An 18,227-nucleotide genomic window follows, 5' to 3' on the forward strand; every position below is an offset into this window, starting at 1 on the left:
TACACAAGCAAAAATTCTCAGTTCACTTGATCAAAATTCCTGGTTGTAATACTTATTTATGTGAACAAAGTCACTATAAATACATTTTCTTCAACATTAGCAATGTGTTCTTACAATGCAGATGTGGGCAAATAAATGCATTTTATTTATGTGAAAGATAATTTGAAATAGCTCATAGCACATCATTTTAGCTGTGTTATATACAGTATTTCTAGGTAAGGCACGGGTTAGAGTCATAGTTATACAGCATAGAAATAGGACTTTTAGCCCAGCTCATCTAACCAAGTTGCCTGTCTGGTCTAAGCCATTCCAATGTCTAAATAGCTTTTAAATGATGTACCCACTATCTCCTGTAGGAAAATCTTTCCCTTCAGGTCCCCTTTAAATATTTCCCTTTTCACTCTCCTTTTTAAGCGTACAATCTAAATGGGGTGTATGGGGTGTCAGGAAAGGGTAGCACCTCTGGTGGGGGAGCTTGTTGCGTCCTTTTCAGGCGGTTTGTCCACCTTTGGTCCCCACCTGGCACTCAGCTCTCACCTGTAGCTCCCTGTAGCTGTTTGCATGCGACAACAGCCACACCACAGGCAATGGCTTTGACAAGCCAGCTAAACCAGGTGAGGGTATCCGACAGGTCTCAAACTCTCGGTGAGATAAGGAGTTGTCTATCCCAGCATGTGAAGACAGACTCCAGCGGATTGAGCGGACGAGACCAATGGACGGTCCAATGGTCAAGAAGGCGGTCTCTGCAAGTGTCGTGGACGCATAGAGCATGACAAGACACAGGAGACGTCCTGGTCATCCACTGCGCCTAGTCCCATGCCCAGCTGTCTCAACTCTTGTCTTGCCACTGGATCCAGATGGGAATTGGGAAGAGAGAGTGAGGCTGACGCTGCGCAACTCTCCCTCACTTAAATCCAAACCAAGCGCTAGTCTCGACACCATCATCATCATAATGGTGTCAAGGTCTTCATCGATGACGATGGACGAACAACCACAATCTAAATATGATAATGTGGGAGCCACCTCTTCATGATGAGACATTTAATTGCTCATCAGGTTCACGATAAACATGACAATTGTATACAAGTGATATTTAGGACAAACAAGTCTCCTATTTTTATTCCTCATTATTAAACCCTTCCCCTTTATAGTTGGCAATGGAGGGGGTGAAAAAAAATGCTAACACAATTACATCTGAGCCCAAGGATTTTGAATTCAGAAGCTCCCCTGAGGTATCTTCTAATTAGCCACAAATTTCTTGCATATTTTACTTGCTTTCACATAACTCCACTCAAGGTATGGTGTGCCAAGCTGGAAGTGCAAGTTTTCTACAGATGTTCCAGTTTCCTTTCACATGGTTTGGTGAGTGAATTGGCTGCTTTAAGTTGCTCTTAGTGTAGGTAAGGGATAGAATTTGGATGCAAATATAGTCAGAATAAATAAAGTGAGATTAAGGTAGGATTATTGTTAATGTGAATGGGTGGTTGGTGGTCAGCACAGACTCGGTGGGTTGAAAGGTCTGTTTCCATGCTATATCTCTCTGTGACTACAATGAGCACAACTTGATGACAGCAGATTAAACAGTATCTGCATGAGAATATAATGGTTCTAATGCCCTCACTTCCAGATTTCTCACTGATGTACAATTTTACTGCACTGATGTCCTAAGCACGAGACCCTTTGGCAGAACTGGGATAGAGCGAAAACAAGGTAGCATTCAGTAGCAAAGAAGAATGGGGTTGGGATAGGTAGAGCAAAGGGAATATCTCCAATAGGATGGTATCAAATTACTTTTAGTAGAACCCATCACACTTGTCTTTGTTACATATTGTTAGGTCAAAGCTCTGCTGCATACCCAGCAAACCAGACAATCCTAATAAAAAAGGGAAAAATGGAGCCAAACTGATGATAAACAAAAATGGCTAGTTTTGATACTGATAGAGAGAAAGAGTAAGTTTTCTACAGTTGGAGAATTTCATATTTGATCCTGCCGGCTGAAAAATGCCCAGACAAAAGATGAGGTGCTATCCTTAAGCATAAGTTATACCTCACCGTACTCAGTAGAGCACAGTGAGGACGGTCACAGCGGTAGTGCAATGGGAACTAAAATAGCAGGAAACTCAGCTATTTTAGCACTCATGTACTGAATGCTGGTGCTGTGCAAAGCAATTAAACTATCTGTACTTGGCTTATCCAACATATACAACACCACATTATGAACAATGAATGCCATACACTAGACAGGATGAAGTACGGCTGAATTGCCCTTCACCCAGAAATCTACTTGGATCCCTAGATGGCAAGAAGAGAAGAGGTGAAAGAACATGAGGTGTATCCCCTGCAGTTGCATACTTTCAGTATAACATTTTCAATTTCATCTTTATTTATTTTTTTAAGCAATCACTTATCAAAAGTTGCAGAGAGAATTGGAATTAAACATACAGATTTTGATACTAAATGATTAGGTTGGCAGGTTCACAGTTAAGACAATCTACAAATGAACAAAACAGCTGTCACCTTTCAAAATAAACAAAAAATAATTGATGAATTTTAAGGAAACATATGATTTCCTTTAGTTATTGAATGATCTAGCTAATTAAATACATTGTTAAGATAATGCAGTTCAATTACGGTAAATGGTTCACCAAACACACAGAAAGCCTAGGCAGGTGAAGATTTTTGGAGTTATATCCTTTTTCATCAGATATTCAATTTCATATTCTCTACTGAATTTCCAGCCCTCACAATTATACATAATCCAGTAAATAATTCAGATAATAGAAACTAAATGCTGATATGACTACACTTTGCACTGCAGAGCTAAATGTGAATCAAAAGTGACCATCAGATCTCAAAATTAGTTTGCTGCTGCAATCAGAAAATCACAATTTAACAAAACTGATGTTTGTAACACTGCTATGTCAATGTAGGCAGTTACTAGCATCAAAAGATTTAACTTGCAAAAGGTCACTAATTTAAGATCAATACTTCGAACATTGTTCCTCATTTGTTTTAGAAATGTCACCATGGATGCTTAAGAGCTGCTTTATGCCTAAAACTCCATATACACTTCAAAACATCAGAAATCTATTTTAATTGTGTTATTATGACAAAGACATTTTTTATTCTGTATATCATGTCATCACCCAAAACACACAGATTTATTAAATACCAGAAACCCTATGGAGATGTGTGCTGAAAAACAGGTCACCAAGCAAAGATAAATGGGAGACAAGAACAGGGTGCATGAAAAACAATATTCTTGCCTCTGCTGTTCACTTTTAGATCCATCAATGTATCAGAATTGAAGTTTGTAAGTCTGTTCAAAATCATTGCTTATTATTTTCGACTGAAATCCTCTATTTCTATGACAACAGAAAAGGCAAACCAACTGATTATTATCAATATATTCCTAGTCCAGTAAATAATCAACTGAATGGATGTGATGTTGAATGTAAAGTTAATGCTACATAAATTTGACTGAGTTCACCCAGGGGGAAGCAAAGGAGAGAGATGTAAACTGTAAACTCAAGGATTTGTGGGGGGGGGGGGGGGTAAACAACCTGCCATTTATCATGCAGAGAAACATTTTAGATCTAAATGAGTGGAAAATGAGGCAACATTACAATCTACAATGAATGAATTGCTATGTTATTCAGAGGGCTTGAAAAAGCTAACTCCTTGCATTTTGAAGTAAGAAAAATCTCAAACCAGGCAGCATGATGAATAAACCTGCTGTCCAAAGAGTGAAAGGGAAATGGCAGAAATAGTTGTGTTATGAATGTGAAGCAACTCTGAGGGGCTGAAGGGTACAAAGTCGCCCCCTCCTTTTTGAGAATCGCAAGATCGCTATTAATTCGGGTCTGGGACCCAGGAAATGAGAGGGACACATGCAGAATACACAAGGTTTGGAATGTGTCCTGGCCTCTGCGGAACGGAACCACTGATAACGGCCATTGTCTCTTGGAGACGGAATTTTGTATTGAGTACTGTACTATTCATTGAAAACCCTCAGGGGACAACCAGAGTGGTCTGGTTGAGGGATTGCATCATCCCAACCTGACTGACATCTGAGACCCCGTGAGTAAGGATAAAAGAGGGTCTGGGGAACAACCCCTTTAGATGCACCAGGAGAAACGCTGGAAATCCAGTGACAGCGTTTTATAGCAAAAGCTGGTGGGGGCTCGTGTGCGTCCTCCCTTGCCTGGGCTGGCGGGCTCACCACGGAAGAATGGTTTAGCTAAAGGAGAGGCCACAAGTGAACGGCCACGACAACGGGACTGCTGACGGATTGAAATCATCAAGGAAAGCCGGTAAGTTTTTCTCCAAATCTCTCTCTCTCTCTCCAACAACTGCAACACAGCGGTCCCCAATGGCTGCAGCCTGCATGAACTGAGTGAACTTTATATTTCCATCGAACAATACATTATCCCCTAGACAACGATAGAGCTTATTTATTATTATTATTGTTCTTATACCCGCACTTTTAGATTTAGTATTGACGACGTATATTATCTGTATATTTGCATTGATATTATTTTTGTGTATTTTTACTAATAAATACTGTTAAAAATAGTATCATCAGACTTCAACGGACGTCTCCATCTTTGCTGGTAAGTGACCCAGTTACGGGGTTCGTAACAGTTGGGTAAATGGACTAAAGATTAACAAGAGAGAATTGCTGGAAGAGCCCAATGCTGGACATTGAATGTGATGATTAAAGAGACAAGAAAAACAGAAAAAGAAAAGAAACAAATGTGTTGATTGATACCATCATCAGATAGATAGACCACAGACTGGCAACTGTAGTACTGGCTTTGGAAGCTGGTGGTTATACAAATCAAGAAGTCCAAGATCAGTTCAACAGTACACATACAGTATACAATGTTCCTCTGGAGCAAGGTGAACAACACAGTACATATAACTCACACAGACAACATAAAAGTAATCTTACCACAAACAAATTAACAAATAATAAGGTGCATTTACAACACAAGATGAAAAGTGAACAGTATAACGCTACTGGTGCTTCATATGTGATGAGACCTAAGTGACAGTAGGGAGTCAGTAGGATTATGGCCTTGAGAAAGAAGTTGTTTCCCGTCCTAACAGTTTTTATCCTAATGCTACGGTACCTCCTGCTTGATGATTGTGGGCCAGAGGTTGTTGGATGGATGGGAGGGATCATACACATTGCTAAGGGCCCTGAGTATGCAGCATCTGGATAAATACCTCTGATATGTGGAAGAGAGACTCCAATGATCAAGAAGATCATTAAGAATTAAGAATTAAGAAGAGGGACGCCTCACGTCTTAATAAGCTGGTAAGGAAGGCGGGCTCTGTCGTGGGCAAAGTACTGGAGAGTTTAACATCGGTAGCTGAGCGAAGGGCGCTGAGTAGGCTACGGTCAATTATGGATAACTATGAACATCCTCTACATAGCACCATCCAGAGACAGAGAAGCAGTTTCAGCGACAGGTTATTATCGATGCAATGCTCCTCAGACAGGATGAAGAGGTCAATACTCCCCAATGCCATTAGGCTTTACAATTCTACCGCCAGGACTTAAGAACTTTTTAAAGCTATTATTAATGCTTTTTGAGATGGTGATTTAGATGCATATCATATTTTTTTTACTGAGTTAAGTATTGTATGTAATTAGTTTTGCTACAACAAGTGTATGGGACATTGGAAAAAAGTTGAATTTCCCCATGGGGATGAATAAAGTATCTATCTATCTATCTATCTATGATCCACTCAGCAGTTCTTGCAATCCTTCTTTTTGGACTTGTGGTCAGATGCCTTGCACTTCCTGTACCAGACAGTGTATAGCTGATCAGCATACTCTTGATGATGGTTCTGTAAATATTGGTTAGAATAGGGGTGTGGCCTTGCTCGTCTCAATCTTCTCAGGAAGTGGAGATGCTGCTACGCTTTCTTGACCGGAGAGGTGGTATTGAGGATCCTGGTGAGACTGTGCATTATGCACATTCCCAGAAACTTGGTGTTCCTAATTCCCTCCATGGTGTATAAGAGTTGGGATGTCATGTTGCTGTTGGTTAGATTGCCTTTAAAGAATTATGTACAGTTTTTGTTGCCCTGCTACAAAAACAATAAGATGGTGCTGGAGAAAATGCAGATGATATTCATCAGAATGCTGCCTGGAATCAAGGACTGTAGTAATAAGGAGAGATTGGATAGGCTTATTCTCGTTGGAACATGGGAGACCATGTTATGGAGATTTAGAAAATTAAGACACGTGCTCAGATTTTGTTTATCAGGTTAATGCAGTCTAAAACTAAAGGGCACAGACCTAAGGGGAGAGGTGAGAAATTTACAGAGTATGGAAAGGATTCAGGGCACTAAACTAAGCATGGTGGTCTTTCAATTTGATGGATGACCAATGTCTTGAGTGAGTCACCACTCCCTAACTGATTCCCTTATGCAATCAGAAACACAGTAGTGTTTGAGTGAATACTGTGCTGTTGACTGGATGAGTGGAATTCTATGGGTATTCTGCTTGACACCATTCAGAACTTAATCAACATTTTACCAGCATTTTTATGGAGTCATTGTATATATCATTTCCAAAATGCAGTGCAACAAGTCTCCACATGCTTATTCCACTGTGACCTTCAACAGTGTAGCAAGAGGACATATGCACACTTCCTTCCAAATCACACAATATTGTGAGCTTGAAATAAAACTTTTTTTTCTTTTAAAGAGTTATGTCCCAGGATTGTCTATCAACAATGCAGTAATAGTGAGTATCTTAACCACATAAGCTACAGTGGTTCAGAGTGATAATTTGCCACCTTCTCAAGATCATTTAGATTTGGGCAATAAGTAATGGCTATGCCAATGATTTGATTTCTGCATTCTTTGCAAATTGAGGATGAGAGAATAACATGCAGCCTAAATTTCTGAATTCCAAAAGTGATTCAAAATGTGTAAATTACATTTGTAACTACCACTAATGATGATGCAAAACAGTATTTGATTCAGGTATGCTTTGTGTTTTGTATATCTCTATTTCCAGGTGAACACTACTTAAATAGGAGGACAGTTGTTCTCCTTTGCAGATTCAACTACGTTTACCTTGAATATTATTGTGTCATCACTGAAAGGTCTTGCTCTGCTTTAAAGAGGGCGCACCCCAGTTTATAAAAAAAAGCTTCAAAAAAAGATGACTATTTATATAGGAGGTTCCTAAAGACTGCTGAGTCTTCATTTGTCACATGTACTTTAAATGCAATAAGTGTTACTTAGATTCTGGGAATCCCACATGTAACAAAGCAAGTAGGCAGTGAAGCAACAGCGGTGTAATGCGTAATGGAGATAAGATATATTTAAATGCTATGAATTTCCAAATGCCTGTTTACTTCCGGTTGCTTCAATAAGGGGCAGAAAATATAGCGCTTTGGAAGTTTGAACATCAAAGTATTAGTGGTATCGAAGTACTGGTAGTATACTTGTAAAATTAACAATGTTGCAATAGTTATGGGAGATTTCAATGTGCAGGTTTGGAAAATCAGGCTGGTATTGGATCCCAAGAGAGGGAAATTGTAGAATGCCAATGAGATGGCTTTCTAGAGCAGCATGCAGTTGTGCCCACTAGATGAAAGGCAATTCTGTTGTGTAATGAATCAGACTTGATTATGGAGCTGAAAGTAAAATAACACTTTGGAGGCAGTGATCATAATATGATAGAATTCAACCTACAGTGTGAGATGGTGAAGCAAGAGACAGATGTATCAGTACTACAGTGAAGTAAAGGGATTTATAGAGGCATGAGAGAGAAGTTGATTGGCAGGGGATACTAAGAGGGATGATAGCAAAACAGCATTGGCTGGAGTTTCTGGGAGCAATTCAGAAGGTGCAGAATAAGATGCATCCCAAAGATGAAGTGGCATTTTAAAGAGAGGATGTGGCAACCATGGCTGACAAGGGAAGTGAAAGACAGCATAAAAACAAGAGAGGGCATATAATATAGAAAACATTAGTGGGAAGTTAGAAGATTAGGAAGCTTTTAAAATCCAACAGAAAGCAACTAAAAAGCAATATGGAGAGAGATTAAATATGAAGGTAAGCTAGCCAATAACATAAAAGAGGATACCAAATGTTTCTTTTCTGATATATATGAAAAGAGAGGCCAGAATAAATATTAAGACCACTGGAAAATTACACTGGATAGGTAGTAATAGAGGAATGGCAGAGGAACTTAGTAAGTATTTTGCATCAGTCTTCATTGTGAAAGACACTAGCAGAATGTCAGAGACTTGAGAGTGTAAGGGGCAGAAGTGTATGTAGTTGCTATTACTAAGGAGAAGGTGCTTGGGAAGCTGAAATGTTTGAAGGTAGATAAGTCATTGGAACCCAATGGATTACATCCTAGGGTTCTGAAAGAGGTACATGAAGAGATTGTAAAGGCATTAATAATAATCTTTCAAGAAACACTAGATTCTGGAATGATTGCAGAGCACTGGAAAATTGCAAGTGTCACTCCTCTTTTTAAAAAGGGAGGGAGGAAGAAGAAAGGAAACGATAGGCCAGTTAGATTATCTACCGTGGTTGGGAAGATGTTAGCAGCTATTATTAAGGATGAGATTTCAGCATACTCGAAGGCACATGATAAAGTACAGCTGGCCGAAGTCAGCAGGATTTCCTTGAGAAGAAATCTTACCTGACACATCTGTTGGAACTCTTTGAGGAAATAACAAGCAGGATCAACAAAGGAGAGTCAGTGGATGTTGTATACTTGCGTAAATTCCTGGGTACGATTTCTACTGCTATGCTGTGAAATATTTTTATTTTAGCATTTTTCTGTAAAGCAGTGTCCCCTGCTGGTAAGAGTGTTTTGGCTTTGACTTAAGATAAGGAGCCTTGTTGTCCAACTTAGGAATGTTGTGTCAGTCATTGGGTATGTGTTGTAACTTTCTGCCCAATGGGATGAGAAAAAAGGTTCTAGTGAACTAGCTGGGAAGTGTTTTCTGGAGGACAGTAGTCTGGTTTGGGGTTCCTTGGCGGGAGGTGCAGAGAAAAGAGCACCAGGAAGGTGCCTGGAAGGTCCCATCTGAAGGGGAGAGCCTAATGCTAATATAAGGAGTTACTTTGCAAGATGAAGGATTCCAGGATGGGAAGTTCTACTTATGGTCGGTGATGGGGATTCAGTGCCATGAGTAACGCAAGACACCCAGCTACTGCAAAAACGAGCTCCAACATTTATGTGCACATTTAGACTGGTTTACATGTAATGGGCCCTTTTTTCTTTATTTTCCTCTTAACTGTATGATAAAGTTGAACAATTGGTAAATATAATTTCTTGATAACCTTATGCTAGTGACCAATAATTGTGTGCAAGCAGTATTTTACACAGCATTTGCACCCATCGATGTTCCTTAATTCAAACATCTCAACTTCACTATTCGGTTGAACCCAAATCATACCGACCCTAGACATATATTGTTTATGAAAGGAGGCCTTCTCGCTGCTGAATCACATGGCTGTTAGAAGAGTTAGCTTTTCTGGTTGGCTACCAGTGTCTAGTGGTGTGCTGCAGGGGTTGGTGTTGGGACCGCTTTCTTTCACGTTATTTGCTAATGACTTGGATGACATGAATAGACGGCTTTGTGGCCAGATTTTCAGATGATATGAAGACAGGCAAGTAGTCTTGAAGAAGCACGGAGTCGACAGAAGAACTTAGTCAGACTGGGAGAATGAGCAAAGAAGTGGCAGGTGGAATATAGTGCAGGGAAGTGCATGGTTATTCACATTGGTAGAACGAATAAAGGTGTGGACTATTTTCTATATGAGGAACAAAATTCAAACAGAGGTGCAAAGGGATTTGGGAGTCTTCGTGCAGGATTACCTAAAGGTTAACTCACAAACTGAGTCAGTGGTAAGGAAGACAAATTCAGAGATAGCATTCATTTTGAGAGAACTAGAATACAAAAACAAAGATGCAATACTGAAGCTTTCGAAGGCATTGGTCAGACTGCACTTGGAGCATTGTGAGCAAGTTTTCAAGTCAAGTTTATTGTCATTTAACTATATACATATATACCGTCAAATGAGATGACATTTCTCTGAATCAGGCTATAAAGCAGAGTAGTACACATAACACACAATACTTACAATATCTACAAATGAACAATGCCTTGTATACATAAATAAAGTAAAATGTATAAATTAAATATGGTACGGTACAGTATACATTGTCCGGTGATTCTTTGAATGCTATGGAGCAGGGAGTTCAGAAGCCTTATGGCCTGACGGAAGAAGCTGTTTCCCATCCTGACTGTTCTTGTCTTCATGTATTGGGGGGTCTGCTGCCTGCTGATAGAATGCAGCTTGTCAGGATGCCCTCAATAGTGCTCCCGTAAAATTCAGTTAAGATGTAAGGAGGGGGGAGCCTCGGTTACCTTAATTGCCTCAGGACATGGAGGCGCTGCTGTACTTTCTTATTTGGGGAGGTAATATTGAAGGATGAGGTGAGGTAATTTGTGATGTGAACACCCAGGAACTTGGTGCACTTAACTTTCTCTACACATAGGAGCCATGTATACGCAGAGGGGGATGGTTCATCTGCACCTTCCTAAAGTCCACAATAATTTCCTTCATCTTCTCCACATTCAGGTTGAGGTTGGTGTTCTCACACCAGTCTACTAGCCACTCCATTTCCCCTCTGTACTCCAACTCATCATCGTGGTTGATGAGGCCAAGCACTGTTGTGTCATCCGCAAACCTGATGATGTGGTTTGAGTTGCATTAGCAATAGGCTGAGCACTCAACCCTGGGGAGCACCAGTGCTTTGCGTAATGGAACTAGAGTCATTGCTGCCTACACGTACTGACTGTGGCCTTTCTGTTAAAAAGTTAAGGAGCCAGTTACAGAGGGAGGTATTAAGACCCAGGTGAAGGCAATTTCCCACCAGTTTCTGGAGTGCTAAGCACTGAACTGAAGTCTATAAACAGCAGCCTGGCACATGGAACCGCATTTTCCAGGTGGGATAGGACAGAATGGAGGGCAGACGCTATGGCATTGTCAGTGGGATCAACTTGAGAGATTAGGGAACTGGAACGGGTCCAATGTAACCGAGAGAAAGGCTTTAATGCATTCCATGACAAGCCGTTCGAAGCATTTCATTGTTAATGCCACAGGACTATAGTCATTTAGGCAGGTTACTGTCACCTTCTTCAGCACTGGAATGATGGTTGCTGCCTTGAAAACCGAGGGGACAAAAGACTATTCCAGAGAAATGTTGAATATATCCATCAGCACTTCAATTAGCTGGGCTACACAGTCTTTCATAACCCAACCTGGTATGTTATTGGGCCCCAAAGCTTTGCATGAGTTGACTCTGGCATGATGTATGAGAGCTGTTTGATGGCTCTGGGCCTCTACTTACTGGAGTTTAAAAGAATTAGGGGGGGGAGGGGGAATCTCATTAAAAATGATCGAATATTGAAAGGCCTAGAGAGAGTGAACGTAGAAACATAGAAAACCTACAGCACAATACAGGCCTTTCGGCCCGCAAAGTTGTGCCAAACATGTCCCTATCTTAGAAATTACTAGGGTTACTCACAGCCCTCTATTTTTCTAAGCTCCATGTACCTATCCAAAAGTCTCTTAAAAGATCCTATCGTATCCTCCTCCACCACTGTTGCTGGCAGCCCATTCCATGCACTCTCTGTGTAAAAAACTTACCCGACATCTCCTCTGTACCTACTCCCAATCACCTTAAACCTGTGCCTGCTTGTGGCAGCCATTTCAGTCCTGGGAAAAAGCCTCCGACTATCCACACAATCAATGCCTCTCATCGTCTTATACACCTCTATCTGAGCGTGTCCCTTCTCTATCACCTGCCTATCCTCCCTCACACATTGTCTCCAAGCTTTCTCTATTTGTGAGCCAACTGCCTCTTTCATGGAGAGAGGATGTTTCCTATAGTGGCAGAGTCTAAAGCCAGAAGACTCAGCCTCAGAATAGAGGGACATCCATTTAGCCAGAGTTCAAAGAAGATCTATTAATAAAGTATGTATATGGTACATAACCTTGAGATTTGTTTTCATGCAGGCAGCCACAAAGCAAAAAAAAACACAACAGAACCCATTCAAAAAGAAAACACACACATGACCATAAAACATGCAAATGTGTGAATGAAAGAACAAACCGTGCAAACAATAAAAAATAAACAAATAACATTAACCCCAGAGTCTCCAAAAGTAAGTCCACAGCCATGGAGCTGCTGAGGCAAGACAAACCAGTCCAGGAGCTTGATAGCTCTATGCCACAGCCACAGAAACAGTACAGTACTGCATCAATGGCTGCAGGCTGTACAGTCCGTTCAGCATTAGAGTGCCTTGATGAAATTGTGCAAAGAGTTAAAAAAGTAGCAAACAGATACAGAGAACATGAACTGCAGAGTCCCAGAAAGAGAGGGTAGTGAATCTGTGGAATTCATTGTCACGAACAGCTGTGGAGACCAAGTCATTGGGTATATTTAAAGAGGAGATTGATAGGTTCATGATTAACTAGGATATCAAAGGTTATGGGGAGAAGGCAGGATAAAAGAGATGAGAGGGATAATAAATTAACCTTGGTGGAATGGTGGAGCAGTCTCAATGGGCTGAATGACCTTCTATGCCCTATGGTTTTATGATTGCATGATTTCAAACAGGATTGAATATATGATGAAGAATTTTTTTTGGCACACGTGATTTCAAGAAATTCTCAATTTGACAATCTAAGTCACTAGTTTGATGGATATAGCTGACATTTTACATTCATTTTTAAGAATACTTTGTTAGGAGGCACACAGCAGCAAAGAAATCAAGGCATTCCCCTGGGATCAGGTTATATTTACATTAGGAGAAGATATTTATTAATACAGCAGTGCCAGCAGCTGCTTACCAGTGGAGACTTATTTGGTTTAAGGGTAGGGACATTGCTCTTCATCAACGATATCATGAGCCAAAATAATGTATGTACAGCAAAACAAGAGCAGTGAATACAAATCAGTGAAATTATGCTGAACTATAGTAATTTTCTGATTAGGTCACAATTATAATATTACATCTAAGTTTTAATCTATGCCACAGGAAAGACATAAAGGTCCTTGACAAAGTATAGAGAAAATTTACAAGAACGTTTCTAAGGACTAGGGTTTTAACTTATATTAGTTGAGAGGAACTATGGTACACTGAATCATAAGATCTTGCAGTGCAGAAACAGTTACTTATGACCCATCTCATCTATGTCAAATATGATTCCCATTTATGCTAATCCTGTCCACCTACATTAGACCCTTATCCCACTGGTCCTTTCCTATCTTACCAAACTGTCCAAATGCCTTTTAAATGTTGCAATAGTATCTGCCTTTCTCTGAGGGTCATTTAATATTCACCATCTCTATGACAAAAACTCTCAGATCCCCTTAACAGAAACCCATGCTCTAGTTTTAGAGACCCCCAAACTTGAGAGGGGAAAAAACACTGATTATTTATTCTCTCTATGTCCTTCATAGTTTAGCAGACCTCAACAATGTCACCCCTTCACTTCCTGTATTTCAGTAACATTGACAATTTCTCCTTGAAACTACAGACAACAACTTGGTGAATCTCTTCTGTGCTTTCTCTCTGTTGCTATAACATCCTTATTGTCATGTGCCAATCAGAACTGTACATTATACTTTAAGTGTGGTCTTACTAAAGATTTGTACAGATGCAACATGACATTCTAACTCTTATATTGAAAACCCCAGTCTACGAAGGCAAGCATACCAAATGTCACCACTCTTAGAGAGCAAAGGACTTGCCCTCCAACATCAACATTCCTAGGCCCCTTCCATATACTATATATGCTCTAGCAGAAACTGATCTCCCCAACCACATTCTCTCACACTAATCCAGATTAAGTTATGTCTGACATGCCTCTGCACATCTTTCAGGTTGATCTATGACCGACTATAGCTTCACAAACCATAACTCCACCAGTTTCTGTGCCATCTGCAAATGTACCAATCACTCCTATATTCTCACCCATGTCACACATATTTACAAACAACAAAGGTCTCACCACTGATCCCTGCAATATTCCATTCTTTTAGCAGTAGATTCAATTAAGCATTAGCTGAAAGGCAACATTATTTGGCACACCACAATAAAAGTCCAATTTCTGGATATAGAAAATCAAAACATGTTCAGAAAAAAATCTGATACTTCTCCTTACATTTGTATGCAGCATTCTAGTGGGGAAAATGCAAGCGAACATCGTAACATAATCACAGATCAGATGACTAGATGTCAGAAGCAAACTAACCCATTGATTATTTGCTAGACTGAATAAGCTTTACTTAATGCAGAACTCTGTACTTCAATTGGATTACTGCCTGTTTATCTTTGTGACCTGTTGTTATACTATATTGACAATCAACCTGACAAGGTATAATTAATCCTCATGTACAGAAAGAGATTATCCAACTTAATTACATAAAAATCCATAATGCAAATGTTTGTGGTATCTCAATAGACATAATCAATCTGGTTTTCCAAATCAAAGATTCTGCAGTCAGATTTTTAAAAGATTACAATATTGTAAATTACTTTATAATATTTATAATGTTATAAGTAAATACAAAGGTAAGAAAATGTTAAGTAGCAAGAGTAAAATTCATTGAACATCTACCTGACTAAATTTTCATTGTCTCCAGGATTCTTGCAGGTAGCACATTCTGTCCTCAGGTCTTCAGATTTTGGTCTTTTCTGTAATGAGGTTTGCCGTCGTCGTCTTGTTCTAGGAGGAATTGGTTCCTAGAAAATAATAAATTTCTAGATGCTATATACATAATGTTAAAAGATGGAAACATATGTGCTTTGTAAATTAGCACAAACCTCAGCCTTTTCGCCATCCGAGCTGGTACCTCTTTTTCGTTTCTGCCCTTTACTTCTCTGTGAAAGAATAAAAAACGTCTTTACAAATTACTTGCAATACAGTTTTTCAGTCAGCATTCTAAATGAAAGATTCTGTAACTTAATAACTGAATGCCTCTGGTTCTAATCACAAGCTTTTCATTGCCAGAATGTAATGCATCATGAATAATCCAGTTTAAAATACTAAAATCCATAAAAAAAGAAATTGTGGATTTGAATCATTTAATGTAACTCTCAAAATAAAGGAGGACTTTAGATGCCAACAGGTGTTCTATTGCTATTTAACTATCTGATCCAATAATGCCAGCTCAGAGTATACCATGATTCTAACAACTATTAATGCTCAACTTTCACAGGCAGAGGGTCCCCTTGGATGTTCCTTAGCAGGCTCCTTTAAGTCACATTGTAGTATCCAATTCTCTTTTCCAATACTTAATTTTGTTATGTACAAATCATTTAAAAAAGCAGTTATGTACTACACACAGTGCTGAAATAACGACACGCAGTCAGTAAGTCATTTCGAGATTAGTTTGTTCAAACTTTGCAGCGCTGGCATTTAATCCCTAGCGCCCACCCTCTCTGGGCGGAAATGATGTCAGAGGTGCATTACCAAAGTTTCCCCTCGTGCTGGCTATTTGTGAGCCGGTTCACCTGCGCAGAAAGTGGGTCGCCACATAACCCCCCCCCCCCCACCCCAGAACCGGCGATACACCCCCCAATGTCCACAGTCTGGATCAGCCTCTGTTTGGGAGGTCTGCCTCTGCACTGTGGTGCCTGAACCTCGACCGGCTACGCCAAGTCCACGTGGGCTGGTTTGAGTTGGTCCACCGTGAAAACCTCCTCTCCCCCCCCAATGTCCAGAACGTACGTGGACCCGTTGTTGTTGATCACCTTGAATGGCCCCTCGTACGGCTGCTGTAGTGGTGCCCGGTATCTGCCCCTTCGTACAAATACGAACTTACAGTTCTGCAGGTCTTTGGGTACATGGGTCGGGGTCCGTCCGTGCTGTGCAGTTGGTACGGGGGCCAGGTTGCCGAGCGTAGCCAGTCCAGGACTGCTGCAGGTTCTTCCTCTTGCCCCCTTGGGGCTGATATGAACTCTCCTGGGACTGCCAGGGGTGCGCCGTACACCAATTCGGCTGACAAGGCGTGCAGATCCTCTTTGGGCGCTGTGCAGGACCCAGGGAAGCTTGTCCACCCAGTTAGGTCCTCTCAGGCGGGCCATGAGAGCTGACTTCAAGTGACAGTGGAAGCGTTCCACTAGTCCGTTCGACTGTGGGTGGTAGGCAGTAGTGTGGTGTAGCTGCGTTCCTAACAAGCTGGCCACAGCCGACCACAGGCTGGAGGTGAACTGGGCGCCTCTGTCGGAGGTAATGTGGGCTGGTACCCCGAAGCGTGCTACCCAGGTTGCGATCAGTGCTCGGGCGCAGGAATCGGCAGATATGTCGGTGAGCGGAACCGCCTCTGGCCACCTCGTGAACCGGTCTACCATAGTTAGGTGGTATTGCGCTTCTCGGGACACTGGTAGGGGGCCCACGATATTCACATGAATGTGGTCGGACCTCCGGTGGGTGAGTTCGAACTGCTGCGGTGGGGCTTTAGTGTGCCGCTGCACCTTGGCTGTTTGGCACTGCGCACACGTTCTGGCCCATTCACCGACCTGCTTGCGAAGTCCGTGCCATGCGAACTTGCTGGAGGCCAGCTGGACGGTTGTCCTGATAGATGGGTGCGCCAAACCGTGTATGGAGTTGAAAACTCGCCGCCTCCAGGCTGCCGGGACGATGGGGGGAGGTTGGCCGGTAGCCACGTCGCACAGGAGGGTCCTATCACCTGGGCCTACGAGAAAGTTCTGCAGCTGCAAACCCGAGACTGCGGTCCTGTAGCTGGGCATCTCGTTGTCTGCCTGCTGCGCCTCCGCCAGAGCTGCATAGTCCACCCCCAGGGACAGGGCATGGACAGCTGGTCTGGAGAGTGCGTCCGCCACGACGTTGTCCTTTCCCGAGACATTCTGGATGTCTGTCGTGTACTCGGAGATGTAGGACAGATGTCGCTGCTGGCGAGCCGACCAGGGATCGGACATCTTTGTGAACGTGAAGGTCAACAACGCGGTGAACGGCCTGCCTTCTAAGAAGTACCTGAAATGGCGGATTGGCAGATACAGTACCAACAGCTCCCGGTCGAAAGCACTGTACTTGAGTTCGGGTGTTCGTAGGTGCTTGCCGAAGAACGCCAGGGGTTGCCAGCGCCCCTCGATGAGCTGCTTCAGCACCCCACTGACTGCTGTGTTGGATGCGTCCACCGTGAGGGCGGTCGGAGCATCCGTTCTTGGGTGTACCAGCACCGTGGCATCTGCCAAGGCTTCCTTGGCTTTAACTAAAGCGGCCATGGCCTCCTCGTCCCAAGTAATGTCCTTGCCTTTACCCGACATCAGGGTGTACAAAGGGCACATGATACGGGCTGCTGAGGGGAGGAAACAGTGGTAGAAGTTCACCATACCAACGAACTCCTGCAGGCCTTTGACCGTGTTGGGCCGGGCAAAGTGGCGGATCACGTCTACCTTGGCGGGCAGAGGTGTTGCCCCGTCTTTGGTAATCCTGTGGCCCAGGTAGTTGATGGTATCGAGACCAAACTGGCATTTGGCCGGGTTGATCATGAGGCCGAAATCACTCAGGCGGGAGTAGAGCTGGTGGAGGTGGGACAGATGCTCCTGGCGACTATTGCTGGCTATAAGGATGTCGTCCAAATAGATGAACACAAAGTCCAGGTCACGTTCCACCGCATCCATCAGCCGCTGGAACGTCTGTACGGCATTCTTCAGGCCGAACGGGATGATGAGTGCTGTTTTGGGGATGTCTTCAGGGTGCACTGGGATTTGATGGTATCCCCGGACGAGGAAAAGATTCTTGCTCCGTGCAGATTTGCTGCAAAGTCCTGTATGTGCGGCATGGGGTAGTGGTCTGGAGTGGTAGCCTCGTTCAGTCTGCGGTAGTCGCCGCATGGTCTCCAACCCCCGGCTGCTTTGGGCACCATGTGCCGGGGGGAGGCCCATGGGCTGTCGGACCTCCGTACGATCCTCAATTCCTCCATCCTCTTGAACTCCTCCTTCGCCAGGCGGAGATTTTCCGGGGGGAGCCTTCGTGCGCGGGCTTGGAGAGGTGGTCCCTGGGTCGGAATGTGGTGCTGTATCCCATGTCTGGGCATGGCTGCCATGAACTGCGGTGCCAGAATCGATGGAAAGTCCGTCAGGATTCTGGTGAATTCGTTGTCCGACAGCGTGATGGAGTCCAGGTGTGGGGCC

General features: G+C 42.5%; 1 protein-coding gene across 5 annotated transcripts in view; it reads right to left on the bottom strand.

Moving 5' to 3' along the window:
- Nucleotides 1-18,227, bottom strand: part of phf14 (PHD finger protein 14) — a 259,027-nt gene that overhangs the window by 79,272 nt on the left and 161,528 nt on the right. For all 5 annotated transcript variants that reach the window (XM_073054151.1, XM_073054153.1, XM_073054154.1 and 2 more), the window contains exons 15-16: nt 14,892-14,948; nt 14,686-14,810 (exon numbers count right to left, since the gene is read on the bottom strand). In XM_073054151.1, coding sequence (XP_072910252.1) covers nt 14,686-14,810; nt 14,892-14,948 — 182 coding nt within the window. The remainder of the gene's footprint in view (nt 1-14,685; nt 14,811-14,891; nt 14,949-18,227) is intronic.

Source organism: Hemitrygon akajei, chromosome 8, assembly GCF_048418815.1.
Source record: "Hemitrygon akajei chromosome 8, sHemAka1.3, whole genome shotgun sequence".
NCBI classification, from domain to species: domain Eukaryota; kingdom Metazoa; phylum Chordata; class Chondrichthyes; order Myliobatiformes; family Dasyatidae; genus Hemitrygon; species Hemitrygon akajei.